Here is an 18,212-nt window from a genome sequence, read left to right as displayed (position 1 = left end):
TTTTCTCAAAAACGCCTGAACCGATCTCAGAAATTTAAAAAACATTTGATGTATCTCGATGATGATTATCGTTTCTCAGTTTGTGCGACGATCGGCCGAGCCGTTTCTTTGTAATTTGAAAAAGTGTTAAACTTTTCGTCCACATTTAAGCTCATTCTATCGAATCGATTTAAAAAATGACATGAATTTGGAAATTTAAAATTAGACGCCACTAGTGCAGTAGAAAAATGATTATCAATCATGAATTTTTTAAAACTCAACACAGGAAGGTAATACGCTATTTTGATAAGCTTTGGGTGTTCATATTCAAGACACTGGAAGTTTGTTAAAAGTGAATATATTTTATCGAGTATGGACATTATTATTAAACAAATTAAATCGCGCTTCTTCTGATGAATTCATATATATTAAATAAAAGATCTATTAAATAAAAGCTCTATAATTTGTTTAGATAAAAAAAAAATTACATATGATATGAATTCAGAATAAACAAATTTTAAAATCATTATTTAATAGCTCAGTATCATAAAAAAACTTTTGTTCAGATTTGAACCATTTGCTGATCAACTTTCAGAGGCGGAATAGAAAATTCTTCGGAAAAAGAATTTAATTATTATTTTAATTTTATTTACTAAATAGCTTATTAAAGTTAACATTTTATTTTTATTTGATTTTGAATAGGTGCAGGGTTAACTATTGTTTTTTCAAGAAGAAGCTAGATGACAAATGTTTCATCTTCGTTAAAAAAATCGTCGAAAAAGTATTGATTTCCGAGAAAATGAATACTTTTCAATACAGTTTTCAATCAGGGGTATTGTTTAATCATAATTTTTTTAAAGTTCGAACGTCTCTACTTAATCAATAAAATTATTACAGTAAAAAAAAATTGTTAATGAAAGGCTATAAAATAATTAATTTAAGAAAGTGGTATTTTTTTTAACTTCCGTAGGGCCGGTTATAGTAATCGCTAAAAAATCGAAAATGAAATTTTTTATATATCTTTACGTTTCAGAGGTTTCTGAATATTTTGTCATACCTTAGATAAAATGAATTGTGTGTGTGCGTATGTGTGTGCGGATACAAATTTTTTTGAGAAGGCAGGTCTAGCGGTTATGGACTCTCATTAAAAATAAGTTTAAAAATGTCATTTGGTCAAAAATGTTTATTGGACATATGTACATCAAATTATCAAATATTTTATAGCGATTTTAATAATGTGTACACATTTTGTGTAAATTTCTTTGGGTTCCGTACCAAAATTTCCAGATGCTCCAGCAATTTGCCTTAAGGCACGATGCCATTCACCCCACTAGTTTCTATATTATTCGTAGTTTCTATAAATCTTTGAAGTTATTAAAATGAAAAATATTTTTTAGGCAAGACAGATATTACAGCTGTTCAAAGAACGAGATTATATCGCCAACGAAAAAGTAAAAAAGGTAAAAAATACAAGCAATCAATGAATGTATGTTAATTTTGATTACATGAAGTTCTTCAAACACAATTATTACATAATGATTGCAGTTACGAAAATAATATTTGTTTAGGCGTTGTTTAACATAATCCACTGTGTGAACGAATGTTATAGAATTTATTAATCAGCAATTACTTCATTTCTCTAATGAAGGTTCGTTTCTAAATGCTAATTACAATGACAAACCGATCATGTCATATTTGAAGTATGGCTTTAATTATATTATTGTTTTTAAATATTATACATATTTTTAATGCCATGATAAATATATATAATTTATAATTTATCATTATATAAATGTGTATAATGGTTAACAGGTTGACACTATTAAATGGGTGCATCACGAGTGTTACCATATTACTAATAAACATTATTCAAAATTATTATATGATGTATTTATTTTTACTTAATTTAAAATTGCTACATTGTACAGTAGCAAATAAGTTTTACTTCAATCGTGTGTGATCCTTTTTTTTGCAGTACTTTTTTTTGCAGTTACTTAGTCATGATATATGAATTATATAATATACAGTATTAAATTGCAATATTCCAATAATATTTTACTTTTATTTACTTTTGAGCACCTACCTTAGTTTCATTTTTACTCTTGGTTTGCTGAAACGCTGAAACTGACAATTTCAATCCCGATTATTTCTTAATGATCCCGTTTCATATAGAATCGTAGATGCCAAGAAAAAAATATTTTCCTGTACTTACCTGTTATTATATAATAAATACCTAATTTATATCACAATATTTAAAATTAAATCAAACTGCCTGAAAAATGATTTTCCATGAACACTTTTATAACAATTGTCGATATTACTATCGCCATCTTTAAATTATATATCCATTTGACAACCAAAACAAACACATGGTAATGATATGAATACAGATTAGCCAAGCTATAACCTCACAAAAACAGATTGATAAGTAATATTATATTCAATAAGATACACAATTTAACATGTATTAGTTTAGACGATTGAATAAAGTCAAAGAATATACACAAAGCATGTGATAAATTTACTAAAAAAATGATTTCTTATATTTGCATAAACTGTGGTCACGGTGTGAAAGAATTGTCCAAAAAATACAGCCAATCCGTTTTAAAAATTTGCACTTGTGTAAGGTTCCTTCAGATCTATAATTTATTTGCATGTTTGAATCAAAACTAAAAAATGTAAACATTTTATTTTAATTTTAGCCCGAATGTTCACAAATTGCTGACAAATACATTGAATATGACACTGTGATTATTTTGATAGATTTAATTTTATTGAGCAAGCCTGCTTACAGGCACATATTGTACAACACTACATTTCAGGTATATTAGAAAATCTCTGTACTAGGATTCATTAGCAACATCATTTTGATAAAAATTATCTGGTTGATTGTTTTATATCATTGCGAAGATATGATATATTTTATATATTTTTCACTTACATTCCAAATTACAAGACAATACTCAAGATGATATTCATCCATTATACCATAATAACATGACAACAATGTTCAAGTTTAATTTTTGATGATGATCCTTAATAAAAGGTGACCATATGTTTCGGTATAGCCGGACAGTCCCATCACGGATTCTATCTGGATCCTTCTGAAGTTTTGCTAGAAATTGGCCATTGCATAATAACCTGTATCAAATAGTATTTATTATAAAATGTAATTAAGTTAGTAGCATATGGTCGCCTTAGTAATATGCATTCAAAATAAATTAAATAACTATATCAATAATCAAGAAAAGCTAATTCAGGTCCTTATATACCAAGCAAGTTTTGCAATTTGTAATGATAAACATATAAAATATTTAAAATATTACTTTCAAAACAAATTTCATATTAGGGAGCAATGAGTTTCTTTTCTTGGTATTTTCAATACATGCAGTCTTATTTCTAATTTAGATGTTAGTTTTGTTGTAAACGCGAGTTATAATTTATTTAAGTTTAAGTTTTATTAAAGCTGAAGCAAATACTAATATTCATGACTTTGCTTATATAGCATATTATAGTAGCTATTCGGAGAAGAAAAATTCTCTACAATAACAACAAATACTGAACTCATTACCATTTCTTTCATAAGAAATGTTTCAATGAGTTATAAATGCACTTATTTTAATAAATATTTGACTCATATTTAATTGGTTTTATTCTTTCTTTTTTAATCAGCATTCTATTGTGGTGGAGTCTGATTTTATTAAATTGACCATTATCATTCTTCATCTAATTGATCATTATCAATATTTATATTTACCTGTAATGTTTAGAATTACTGGAAAATTGCACTTTTGGTCGTCATAATGGAAGCTTATACAGAGTGGGCGATGTCTAACACAAGCCAGAAAGAAAACTTTATAGAGGATAGTGATTTTTACATAAATTGCATTCATGTTATAATAGGTTTGATATATGCAATATATATTTTAAATTGAATTTATTGAATAGTTTTTTAAAAAATAGTATTTTTCTAGGTACTATCTTGTTCATGATAATAGCATATTTTGTTCATAATATGGTAAATATTGTGCAACCCAAAAATATTGTTCAAAAAGTTCCTTATAGAGTAGGCATTTCATGGATGTGGAAATCGTTAACTCTATCAAGTTTTGGAAAATTTCTAATGCTTCCGTCTTTAATTTGGGGTGACAATAGTGTTACAAAAATACATTGGCTTCTTGTATTTGGATATACTACAATATCACAATTACTAGTTTATTCAGGTACCATTATCAATTTAAATAATTAATTTGATCGAATATTGCCTAAAGTTTTATTTTTATTTAAGTTATTTCAGGGCAGTCGAGGTCAAAATCAATGTTAGTCATATTTCTAGCATTAATAGGAAAGTTATATGCAATGTCAATACTAAAGCAACATGTAACGGAAGATATATTTTCATTTCTTGCTTTATAGCAGCAAGTATAACATCTTCATACTGCAATTAAGTGTATCTTGTCATATAATTTAATGAAACATTTTATTAAACTATGTTTTTTATTATAAATAATATTTGCACTAATACAAACTTAAATAAATATTTACACTATACTAAACCTAAATTAAACAAAACTTTGCTATTTTTGCGAAAAAATTATTAATAATCCTCAGCTTGTATTATATGCTTTCAATTATGCTATATGTTTACTTAATTATGATAAATTATTAAATTCTAGTTTATTTATTCTCAATATTATATATACAATTTGAAGAAGTTCATGATTCACACCAAATAAATTAAATAAATTTTATTCCAAATAGCTTAAAACAAATATAACAGTAGCAACAATATTCGCCTATAATTTGCATGTATCAATTTATTCACATTAGCTCAGAAACAATTTTTTACAATCATACCTTATTCGAAAATTGAACACATGCATTAAATTGCATTATTATGAACACCATCTTTGAGAGAAAATCTAGTATTGTAAAAAATTATTTAAAATAATATTTCTATATTATAAATATTATAATATAAAATTATGTACATATAAATAATGAATCTATCTTACTCATTTTAAAAAAAATTCTATTATAAAATCAGAAAAGACTATATCGATATTATGCCCGTGCATTTTATACACTTCATTTTTTCCTAAGCAACTTCAATCAATTGATATAAAGTTTTTATAAAACTTCAATTTCATACATAAAGTTTACATTAATTGAATAATTAATTGAATTACATGATCATATTACGTCATTATATTTGTGTATGCAGTTATACTCACACAAACATATGTGCAATTCACTTGTTATAAGTTAATCACAAAGGCATTACTTAACATTAGACACACATCACGCACACTTAATTCCGATTAACAACTGGCATACCAAATAAAATGACTATTTTTAGTACTTTGGCTTAATGTTTTTATATATAACTGATTGCTGATCTGTTTTAAATATTCTAATACTGATGAGCTTAATATTATTGTATTGTATTACAAAAACTTTTGATAACATAATAACATAAAATTAAATTACTTTTTTACATAAACATGTTTGAAAAACTCAATACATGTTAGTCAAGAATTATTAAATAATTAAGACTAAAATACAATGCATACATTCTTGACAAATATTATGTGTTAACAATATAAAAATGAAAATGGCAGTGTTCTATGCCATTTGAATTTACAGGATTTACATGTATATGTTTTATTGAATCAGTAAACATTGAAATAAGAACCTCTTGGCAAGTTATCAAATCACACATTTCATTTCAGCTGTGCTATATGAAATATAATAGTTTAATGTTCAAAATTATAAACTTTTTACTACTTTAAGCATAACATTTTTTTTTTAAACTTTCCTAGATTGGCACAATGTTCAAAATTTAAATGCCAAATGCAGAATAATAGACATAATTTAATTATTTATAAATAAAATATAAATATGCTTCAGCAAACATACAAAATGTCCTAACAAATATACTACTTTCAAAAATAAATAATATTCCGTAATCAAATAAACAAATAAATTAACTTAGAAAATAACACATGCTCCAGCTCAATCTATAAAAAATATCATTGCTGAATGTTCTACAAATTTATCTATCTAAAGCATAACATATCTATGTTATTTTGGTTGTTGCTTTCCATAAACATGTAAGCGAACATCTTCTATGTCTTTGCACCATTGAAGTGCATAACCTTCGGGATCTTCTAAATAATATGTCCTATTTGGCTGCAAGAGAAAAAAAGTTTAAAAATCTCACTTCACGTTCTGCAATATAATATTGTATAAAAAGTTCGTACATATTTTAATTGAATTTTTTCAGTAACTGATCAAGTCTAATTTAAATATTAATAAAAGGAAGAGCCCTTACAGTCATTATTTGGCTTTTAATTACTAGACAAATAAAAAAGCTTTTCCTGTCAATAGAAATTATGTTTAAGAAGTAAATACTGTCACTAAGCTAGTGACAGAAAAGGTAAGTCAAATTTAGATCTAGCAATTTTCATATTAATCAATGATTTTTTTCACAAAATACTAAGAAATGATTTGACAAATTATTGGTTGACAAATGAATTGTCACATTTTTCACAAACTGACAAACAACAGCATATGAAATTACTAAGAAATTGAATTTATCAAATTATTCCATTTAAGACTGGTCGAACTGAAAACACTTTAGCCTATTAAATATGTTAAAATTCATGTCTATCATCTGCCTGTCAAGTGCGCACATATTTGTAATATGTATCAAGTACTTTGTCATAAATTCGTAATCTTGAAAATAAAAAGAAATAAGAATCTTTGATAATTACTTACAGTATGTACAAAGAAGATCTTAAAATTCTTGGGTTCTACTCTTAATTCAGGGCTCCAGGGTATTTCACCTTTGAGCACCATGTTATATGGGTCTACATAGAATAATCTTGGACCCATTGTTAAAAGAAGCATTCTCTTCCTAGCAAATAAACCTTTGCGTTTGTTAACAAAGCCTTGCTTCAAAATTAAATTATTTTCTACAAATGGATGCCATTTATCTAATTTTTGCTTTTCTAAGCGCCTTTCAATTTCTTCTGGTGAAATATCACATATGCCTATAACAAAAATAAAAGCTCAAGTTAATTTTATAAAATGCATTTATTAACAATAATAAAATAATCTTGCTTTAGATGGCACATTAACAACATAATAAAGTTTAATTTAATATAATATGTTTTGTTTCTGCCTTTCAAATAAATTACAAATAATCTGTTGAGCAACATCCACAATTTCAATTGAACTATAACATGCAAAATTGTTTATCTAAGATAACACCATCATCAATCACCTTTAGGTTGGCGTGGTTCAGCTATTCCTAATTCTAATCCAAACAGTCTAGTTAGTTGTTTATCATCTAAACCTGGTTCTAGATGGTCAGGGACTCTGTATTGACTTCGAAGTTCTTCATCTGCACTTCTACCAGGCAAGTAGGGATAAATATCTGGTGGTGTTTGCTGATACAAAGTATCCCATTCTATTCCATCAAAGAAAGGATGTTCTCTCACACTTTTGTAAGTTGGCCCATCATCGTTTATACCTAATCTCTTGTTAGGATCCAATACTAATAGCTTTTCTACTAAGTCTTTGGCAGTCTCATCAAAGCCTTCTGGAAACTCATAATTGAGTTTAAGAATTTTTTGAAAAATTAAATATTCAGATCCATCTCTGAAAGGAGGTAAACCAGACACCATTTGATATATTATACAACCAAATGCCCATAAATCAGATACTTTAGATGCCCTTTTATCCTTTAATAATTCGGGACTAACATATTGAGCTGTGCCTACAAAGCTATTTCGCCTTTCACACATCTCCCCTTCAGACGAATTTAAATTTGAGTTATCTTCATTTAATATTTTAGCAGAACCAAAGTCAGTTATCAAAATATGCATATGTTCATCCAAAAGTATATTTTCAGGCTTCAAATCTCGATGTATAATTCCTCTACAGTGTAATTTTTCTAAAGCTACCAAAATTTCAGCCGCATAGAATCTTGTACATGTTAAATCAAATGAACCAACTTTATTTATATATGGTAACAATTCACCATTTTTAGCATAGGATAAGACAAAGTATAAATTATCAGCGTCTTGAAATGTACAATAAAGATGAACAAATCCATTTTCGCAATTTGAAAGCATGTGCAACACCTCTTTCTCTCTTTTGATGTATTCAGCTTTCCTCTCGCGAATTATATGTCTTTTGTCACATACTTTTACTGAAATGAATGAATAACAAAAATGAATATATAGGAATAATTTAATGGATAAAACCATTCTTGATAATGGTTGATTTTTTTAAAAAAGAGCCAGATAAAATAAGTGAATAAACATGCAAATTAAAAATTTCATAATTTAGAAACTTATTCTTTTATAAACTTATCTTGTTTTTTTAATTAAATTCGAAGATTAATTTATATTAATGATTTTTTTGTATAAACTATATTATTTTTGATACCTAATCGGTTTAAAAAAATTGAAATCGTAAAAAAAATAATAAATATTATTCTCACTTGCGTATTCTTTACGGGAGTGTATATCCTTGGCTAAATAAACATTACTAAAACTTCCTTCACCAATAGATCGACCGAAAATGAAGTCTTTAGGGCTTCGCCTAGTTGGCATAGGTGCGTCCTGGTGCCTTTGGGCGGTGACGCCATTCCTTGGAGGCGAACCCTCCACGCTGTGTGCTGGCGGCGGCGAAGGCGGCGCTGCCGGCATCACGGCGGCTGCTGCAGGCTGCTGGCCGTTAATCTGAAATTAGATTTGAGATCAACTCTTCATCACTTAGTAATAAAGAAAAAATAACGATTCATAATTAATCATGGCGTGAACAGGACACTTAAGACATACATTCATACTTTTCTATAAAGCCAAAATTGCTCTAAAATCGCTCTAAAAATTCATTACCACAATGGTCGCATTATATATGACAAAGTCGATATCTGAGAATCAAATTTAAAAAAATAATAAGCGTTTAATTGTAAACTAGAAAAAAATAATGTAATAAAAATAGATAACAGTCTCATGTCACGTGGAAGTTAATTTTATTAACTTCCGCGATTTCATAACATTTCACTTGAAGCATTTTCAAGTGAAGAATATGTCGAAATAATTTTGCAATCAATAAATAGTAATTAATTGCAACAAATTATTTAATCATTTTTATTTAATAATTAATGTTTTATTCTAATTGAAAAAATAAAATATACTATGTTATGTCATATATTCGAAAAATATTTTAAATGCATATAGAATTTCAATCTTAAATATATAGATTATGAAATGATTAACATTATTCTTACAAATATGAAATATAAGTATAACTTACAAGATTTGATTCGCTAAAAAATGAAAACATAATACACAGTTAAACGTTACAAAATCTGTTAATTACATTGAAACAAATGATTAAATTAAAATGTCTAATTATGACGACAATAAAAAATTGTATAATTTTGTATTTAAAATATTTTTACAGTATAGCACTTTTTTAATATTAAATTCATTACTTACGTTACTTATGGTTAAAAACTATGGAAGAGGTAAAATTATATCGTAAAAAACAAACATCGTCATATAAATTATTTTGTGATGAACATTTATATAAGTGTTATCTCTACTTAAACTCGTTATCAAATTGTTAGTTGTATCAAATTTAGTTCAGAAACAACAAATATATACATCGCCCTTTATTTTGAAAAGTTGCATTGCGATAAATTATGATATTTTGAAATTCAATGTCAAAGATCAGACAATATTTATAAGATCATGAGCATATTGATTGTAAAGAATGTAGTACTAGTACTACTATATTGCTGAAAGTTGACATTTTAATATAAATTTCGTCGTAATTGTAAGGAATACGAAGTAACGTAAGAAATATTGTTGGATATTTCATAATGAGGTAAAAACGTATGTTAAAATCGTATAGTTCTGAAAATCTTTAAAACATTACAAATTATAAATTCATAGGCACCATACACTTATTATTAGGGCCAGTCCATTCATTAAGTACAGGTTTAAAAGGAGAGGTGGTGTTTGACCAAAAGTTACGAAATAGTAAGATATCAAGTATATTTAATTTTTACCTGAATTTGAAACAAAATATCCAAACTTTCTTTTTTCTAGAAACGATTTTTTCTAGTAACTCAAAACACACGTGATAATTTGGTCAAAAAATCCTTAAGAATTGATCACGTGATTAATGGGCGGCCCCTTATAAAAAGTAGCAGTCGAAAATATTTTTTCAGTAAAGCTAAATGAATATTAGGTTCTAAAACATTGTGTTAGATGGAAATATTTGATTAAGTAATAAATTATATCAGTTTATTCGAGACACACAATAATAAACAGATTTTTTATATAATTGATAATAGAGACTAGCGGACATAAATTATATATATATATATATATATATATATATATATATATATATACAGTGGCGTCGGAACCCATGAATTTTGATGGCCTAAAAATCAAAAATTTGCTTCCGACGCCACTGTATATATATATATATATATATATATATATATATATATGAAATCTTTTAAATTATCTGTCAATACGTTGTACACGTAAATAACATCTAGAATTAGAAACGTAGATAAATATTTATATTTGTTATATATACACGCTTATCTATCCTTCACATTTTAACAATAGGTGCGTAAATATTCCAATCGGATCGTACGCCGGCGCACAAAACACGCGGAAAATATCTAGAGACCTCTTAAATGAACATGGACGATAAATCGTAGAATTTATGTTAATCATATAACTACAAATAAGCATATTTCAAGGCCGTCAGCTGTTCTAGTGAAATCAACTTACTTCAGTGCCTAAAGTTCAAAGTACAGCAAAACAACCGTCAGTTTATGTGAAGTAATCCCTTTTGTATTTTTATTCCAAATATATATTCGTTCACACACAAATGTTTTAAATCAACAATTGTTTCCAATATCGGAAACGAGTCGTAATCAATTGTTCACGAATTTAACAAGCATATATTATTGTTTTTCGATAGCACTCACGAAACACTTTTTACACACGTGTCACAATTGATGTCAATGTCTAAAACTGCGTGCAAATACGTTAAGCATATCAAATTATAACTACATTCCACTGAAACTTTCCCGTTCTATCTGTGGTGTCCTACAAAATGCTTCGCGCCTCTAGATATCGATTTACCGAGCGCACGAGTTCGGGCGTCGAATATTCGCGTGTCACATTTTGCAAGCACATACACACACGTGTACTTCGAATTTTGTTTCAAAACATGGATTTTATTCATATATTATTACGGGCATTCACATATTGCGTAGAAAAGCACTAACATTCGATATAAACTTATAACACGCAACAGAACCTCTCACAATAACGGATTTAACACAACTGGCTGAATAGTCGTACACAGTGTCTCTCGACATTCGAGCGTGTTCGAAGTGGAATACGATCATGGGGGACGGACCATGCGGGGTACGGGCCGAACAGGAGCGCGCAGAGCGGGAAGGTAATGCGCTTGCGTCCGCATGTCGTGTCGTCTATACTGCTTTTGGAGTATCTGTATAGTGTATTCTACACATTTCGACCTTTGCGATCGTGTTGGTGTTTTAAGAACATATGCATACTGATTCCCCTCAATGTACCCATGAATCTTTATGTGTGGTGTCGATTTTGCTTGAGCATCATGACCACCAGCAAGGATAGATGCTTCGTACGGTGGAACCGGCGTGGGAGAATACAGTGTGCGTGTAAAATAACTACGTCATTGAAAAAAAGAATGCGAACGCGAAAGTTATTTGGTTTAACTTCTTCCGTTTCTTTATATTTGTTTGGTATCTCCGCAGGTCACGTGCTGTCACTTGTTCTGCGATAATTAAGCAGGCTGGTGGTATTATTAAATGTGAATGTTACGAATTGTTTATGAATGATTAACTTCCCGTGGGGCAAGTTATAGTAATCGCAAAAAAATCGAAAATGAAATTTTTTATATATCTTTACGTTTAAAAGGTTTCTGAAGATTTTGGCATACCTTAGAAAAAATGGATGTATGTGTGTGTGTATGTGTGTGTATATGTGTGTGCGTGTGTGTATGTGTGTGCGAATACACATTTTCGTCGACGATTTCGGGAATACCGATCAACCGATTTGAATAGTTCAAAAAGCATTTGATTCGTATTGATAAGGAGACGTGCTGATTAGTTTTTGGCGAAGACAGGTCTAGCCATTCCGAAGATACGGGGCAAAAAGTGCCAAAAATGGTAACTCAGTTTTTAAGAGAACGGAGCGTCCGATTTCAATAATTCAAAAAACATTTTACTTGTATTGACAAGATGAAGAATTGATCAAATTTTCATGAAGGCAGGTCTAGCGGTTTCGGAGATCTAATGAAAAAAGTAAGAAAAATGCCATTTGGCGGTCAAAAATGATCATTAGACATATGCACATCAAATTATCAGATATTTTATAGAGATTGTAACAATAAGTATATTTTTTTTACATTTCTATGGGTTCCGTACCAATGCTTATCCGTTAGACAACGGCGCGGCACTTACGCGCTTTGACATTTCGTCTCTATGCAGTTCAAGCAGTACGATTGCTTTGAAAAAAAAGTTCAGAATTTCCAAAATTATCCAAAATTATGTCAAAATAAAAAAAACATTTTTTTTCAAAAACATTTTTTTTTTTCAAAAAAAAATTTTTTTCAAAAAAAGTAATTTTTTGTCAAATTTATAGTTTTTCAAAAATCTAATTTTTCGGCGTAAATTTTTTTTCAAAAATGTTAATCGTTTTTAAAAAAACGGGAAGTTCCAGCAATTTGCCTCAAGGCACGATGCCATGCGCCCCACTAGTTATTATAATATTTTATTAATTACCTTAAATATTATTAAAAGACATTGCTGAACTTTCCGTACCTTAATTAAACATAAAGAGTAAAAAGTTTTTAAAAATATTCTAATCTGGTATTAATAATAAATTATATTGATTAGATCGAGTGATAAAACTGTTAAGCATGCAAGAAATTTGCCGAAGATGCAAGTTTTTATTTCACTCCCACGTTTTTTTATGCGAGTTAGTATTTTGATAATGTTGAATACCTCAACAAGACCTTCAATCTAACACCATTATTAAATTCATTCGGCTTAATATAACAAGGAATATAGGTGTAATTTAAGTTGCAGCTAGAGAGGTCATTGTAACTGCAAAAATGCATTTCATTATCAATGTCATGCACATAAACCCATGCATTTGTCTAGTCCTGTGTCTCATCATTCCTCGAAATGTAATATCCTATGTTCTAATGCAGCTTTATCACGGTGACTAATTTTTCATATGATAATGGATAGGTTTTAATAGTTTAGAATATAGACTATTATTTTGATTTCATATTGAATTGAAATATTAGTGGAGCATTAAGTTTAATTCACCATAGAAATATGCACAAAAGCAATTTGTACATACATATATAATATACGCACATGTTTATAGCATTTGTGTGCAGCAAAACTGGCTTCTTTAAAATAAATTGCTCTATGAAATAGTTCTAAATTGCTCCAATACCTACAAGACATTGTTGAAAATGAAACTAGGTCACAATCAAATTACTAGGACCAAAAGCAAACTTATGTACTAAATAAATCAAAGACTATGAATTGGAATTCAACGAGCGAGTAGCAGGTGCATTTGGTCAAGAATATACCCGCTGTCAGAGCTTATAAGATGGCATGCCTATGCGTATTGTAATTGCCTAATCAATCTAACGCAACGCTATCAGAATAAGCATTTGAGGACGAGTAGATACGGGATGCAAGACGTTGTATACGATGCGTGTACACAAGATTAAGTGCTGTTTGATCAACTACGCACTTCCGCACTGGTCCAATGTATAATCGGAAACTGAAAACGTGCTCTCAATGCTTATTTGAAGGGTATTTACTAGCACTGTCATCACAGAAATATAATAAATGATAAATATGATGAACATTTGCAAATGGATTCGTTCACTAAGAGAGATAATTAATGAATCATGATGAATCTATCATTATTTCAGAAAGCATCGAAAAAACTAGCTTACTACCAATATATAGATATATTTTACAGGATAACAATATAAAACCTAATCTCTTTATATTACTTTATTGTTCGAAATATAAAATAATCCCTCATACTATAACGCAGCCTGTCAATAAGAAATTCAGATTCCTTGAACTCGTCCCAACTAAATCACAGATCAACACCTGATTGAATATTGATTGTACTGGGCAGTCGCTCGCACCCAAAAATGAACCAATGAGAAAATTATTATAAAATTATTAAAATTTTAAAATGAGTAAAGACAAGTTACAGCAGTAATAACTGAACATTCATGTAAGTAATATCAGTAATAACTCAACATTTGAACAAGTAACTAACAAGTAATCATTATAACACTAACAAACAAGTATCATATCAAAAAACTAAAAATCTAACAATTTTTAACATCGTATCATTTTATCTTAATGAACAACATTTTAAACTATATCATCTTTTAATAATGGTCTGATGTAGCCAATAATTATATCTTGTCCTTTGACGCACAATCCGCGAAAGTGTACTATTTTAACAGAGTTCGGCAGCATCTCGGATGGCTATAAAGGTATCTATACGCTTCCTATGTCTGCGCCCTAATTAATGCATTTTACAATTTAACAAGCGATATTTTTCCATTCTACACTTTGTGGTATTATCGAAGGTTATTTCAGAAAATATGAAACTCTGGTTTAGTAACAAATAGTTTAGTAGCACCTCAGAAATACTATATAACTTTAGTCATCAATAAAAAATATGGCATTAATTCTTGTCTGATTGTACACCTCGGAGGCGTGCAAATAACGTTCTAGGGTTACGAACTAATCGGTTCAAAAGAGTATGGTAACTCTTTTTATCTTAAGTGACATAAAATAACTCATGTTTTCTAATCAACAAATTGGTTTGCCCAAAATTCATGCGAGCAAGCAATAAACCATAATTTATAAACAGGCTCTATGTCATGTTTTAATCAACTAATGGTATGCATAATACAACATTCATAAAATTTTGCACGCTATTTTAACCAAAGGTATAAGCAAACTGGTTTTAGCTCACTTAAAAATACGTAATGAAAAGTTTATTTCAAGTACATGCTAGTAAAAATAATCGTAATACAAGATTCATCTCACGTGACAACTTTTTAGTAGTATGATAAGAAGCAATGAAAATCTTAAAAAAACCCATATATGATATTCTACTATTGTACATAGTGGCAATTGCGTTTGATACAACTGCGCTTGTGCACAAATTCCAGTATTTCCAGAAATCACCATTTGACGTCACAACGAATGCGTCATCACTGCACCCAGTTATGTTGCGTCATATCTCTCGCTTTACTGTGTGCTGTGCATACATATATCGATTCTATTGTAAATGTATGCTTCTAGGACGAAGTCACATGACAGAATATACAACGTACATATTTATATATTGTATCGCCATATTGAATCTATGCGCGTAATGTACCTACTAACCATATGACTTATCTGCGTGATGCCATACGATGTTATTTATACAACAATGACATAATGGCTGTTCTTTGTTTTGCTGTTGTAGGTGCCCTAATTATTTCAATATCATTATTTTATAATATAATGAAATATTTTGTATCAAATTTGACAGCAAAATATCAAAAATATTCTAAAGTATTTTTCATTCAATTTAATTTGAGCCACCACAAAATTAATACGAATGTTACATAATATATATGTTACATAATTCAAATTGATCGTAAATATCTAAACAGAAAGGAATATTCTGGAAATAAAAAGAAATTAGTAATTACTATTAAGAAAGTATCATTTTGCCTTAAAGCAAGTTGCGTGAACTTCTCGATACGCATACATAAACAACTTAATCAATAACAATTGAGAATCAGCTTTTGGATAAAATATTCAACTAATATATATTCAAAAAATAATTCATGCAATTTTATGTCTTTCAAACATATTTATAATGTTTGAAAATATTTTTTTTTTAGTTTCAATATATATTACAACTGTTAAATAGTTAACATCTAGTAATATTGTTAAATAATAACATAAATTTAAATAAATAAAAGTGCAAATGATAAAATTTACATGAAAATAATATCCGTAGTATGGTGATTTAATATAAAATAGAAGCAAATAATAATAAAAATAAAATTAATAAATAATATAAATAAAATTTCTGAATAATAAAATAACACTAGAAAAATAATAAAATATAACAAAATAACAATAATAGATAATAGTATAAATTAATTTAATTTTATTAACTCTATTAATTTCACCCATTACTTGTTCTAAAAAAGTATTTTATTTAGGCGTGGACGTCACCTGCAATCAGTAGCTACTTACAAAACAGTAAATACCAAAAAACGTACATATGTTTCGGCATAGATTTTGATTAGAATCGCTCACAATTTTCAGAGAAGACTTACATCTTACAGAGTTACATAGAATGGCTCTTAAATTTTCAAAATCAGTGTTTGACAAAACGTCGACAAAAGGTCAAAAATCGCTCATATACACATACACATAATTTTTCCAAATTTGATCGAGAGAACATAAAATTAATAAATCGGATGTTTTTGCGGACACAAACTTCTTCTAGAAGTTTATAATTGAGGAATAAGGAACTTTTATTTTTTCATAATAACACACTTATTAATAAGGACACGTTTTATTTTTTATTTGATACATATTAACTAACATATCTATATACGTTCGATATATAATATATGTCCAATAGCTATTGACCAAAAAATTGCATTTGCTCTGCTGTGTTATATAATAGCTAACGGCAATAGCGCAGTCGTCGAACACTAATCGGAGGCCAAGGTGAATTTCGTCTTGGTAAGAAATTCCTTAGCGAACAAGCAAATGCATAATATTGATTCGATTTTCCATCGCATTGGCATATAAGAGATATATAATTCAAAATAAATTTAATGGATGATAAATAAAAATGCAAGTTCACAAGCATAAAAATGATAAAATGATTTGCAATCGTTGCAGTTAGCTCCAGATTGCACATATATGCCGAAGATTACAACTCAATCTTTCTTAGACGAGCGATTCATGCCAGCGATGTATCAGAATAAAATTTGAATGTGACTTCAATTTAGCCCGCGAGGTAGATAACCTTTGAAATGGTGGAAAGCATAAGGAAGAAATATTAAGGTTACAATATATATATATATATATATATATATATATTACAAATGTATTCTGAGTGGATAATAGATATTAATTTGGAAATATGAACAAACAACACTCTTTTTGCACTAATTTATTAAATAATAATTTTCACAAACGTTTCGAGACTAGGTTTGTCTCATCATCAGTGTGTTATAATTAAAAAAATTTTAAAATATGGAAATCTAAATTAGCATGTTGTGTTTTTCATTACACGTCGTTCTTTTACACCTCTCAATATAAAGATATCCACAGTTCTCAGTTTAGTAGACCATGCAATTCTTTTATCTAACCCAAAATTTCATAATCACAATATCAAATTAGTCATTAACACATTACTCATGAATAGTTTCCCTTACAAAATAATCAGTCCAATAATTAAAAATAGAGTTAAATTTTTATTAGACAAACAATCAATAACCACACATTGCTCAAATCACTTGTCTGTATCAGAAAATAAATGTTTTGTGAATTTTCCATATATAGACAAAGATTTACACCTTTTATCTAAAAGGCTTTTTAATAAACATAATATTAACATATCCGTGTCACCCTTACTACAACTGCAAGACATATACACAAACATTAAAGACAATACACCTATTAAAAAAGAAAAGATGTGGTATACAAAATAAACTGTTTGAACTGTGAGTCATCTTATATTGGACAAACATGCCAAAATTTAGAAAAAAGATTAAGACAGCACGAATTACAAAGCAAACAAAGTAAGAATAATAACATTCAACAAAAAAGTACACTTGTAGACCACGCTATCTCTAACAGCCATAGTTTCGATTTCAATAATCCACTCATTTTATATTATGAACAAGATTTATTTAAAAGAAGTATTGCAGAATCGATGTTAATAGCCCATACAAGTAACACAGTAAATTTACGGACAGATACCAATATATTACATGATACATACCTGAATCTCATTCATACTTTGTAGCTTATATATAGATGTACATACACTTTTAAT

At 28.6% G+C, this 18,212-nt stretch overlaps 2 protein-coding genes across 2 annotated transcripts; one reads left to right on the top strand and one right to left on the bottom strand.

Annotated features, from left to right (window-relative positions):
* Positions 1-2,505: 2,505 nt before the first annotated feature.
* Positions 2,506-4,401, top strand: LOC113387963 (protein ARV1-like; the record flags this gene model as incomplete). Its single annotated transcript, XM_026625372.1, is given in 5 exon segments — positions 2,506-2,601; positions 2,682-2,801; positions 3,750-3,882; positions 3,954-4,202; positions 4,268-4,401. Coding segments are annotated over 5 exon segments (720 nt in total). The 3' UTR covers positions 4,396-4,401.
* Positions 4,402-6,037: 1,636 nt separating this feature from the next.
* LOC113387608 (3-phosphoinositide-dependent protein kinase 1-like) lies at positions 6,038-11,564 on the bottom strand. Its single transcript, XM_026624956.1, has 5 exons — positions 10,812-11,564; positions 8,492-8,732; positions 7,268-8,197; positions 6,760-7,034; positions 6,038-6,171 (listed from the first exon to the last, which is right to left on the bottom strand). The coding sequence occupies exons 2-5, from the start codon at positions 8,697-8,699 to the stop codon at positions 6,064-6,066; spliced, it is 1,521 nt and encodes a 506-aa protein (XP_026480741.1). The 5' UTR covers positions 8,700-8,732; positions 10,812-11,564; the 3' UTR covers positions 6,038-6,063.
* Positions 11,565-18,212: the final 6,648 nt, after the last annotated feature.

This window comes from Ctenocephalides felis, unplaced genomic scaffold (assembly GCF_003426905.1).
Source record: "Ctenocephalides felis isolate EL2017-DRISC unplaced genomic scaffold, ASM342690v1 CF-g0.4_SCAFFOLD_03572, whole genome shotgun sequence".
Lineage (NCBI taxonomy): Eukaryota > Metazoa > Arthropoda > Insecta > Siphonaptera > Pulicidae > Ctenocephalides > Ctenocephalides felis.
This window is presented reverse-complemented; position numbering and strand designations above follow the sequence as displayed.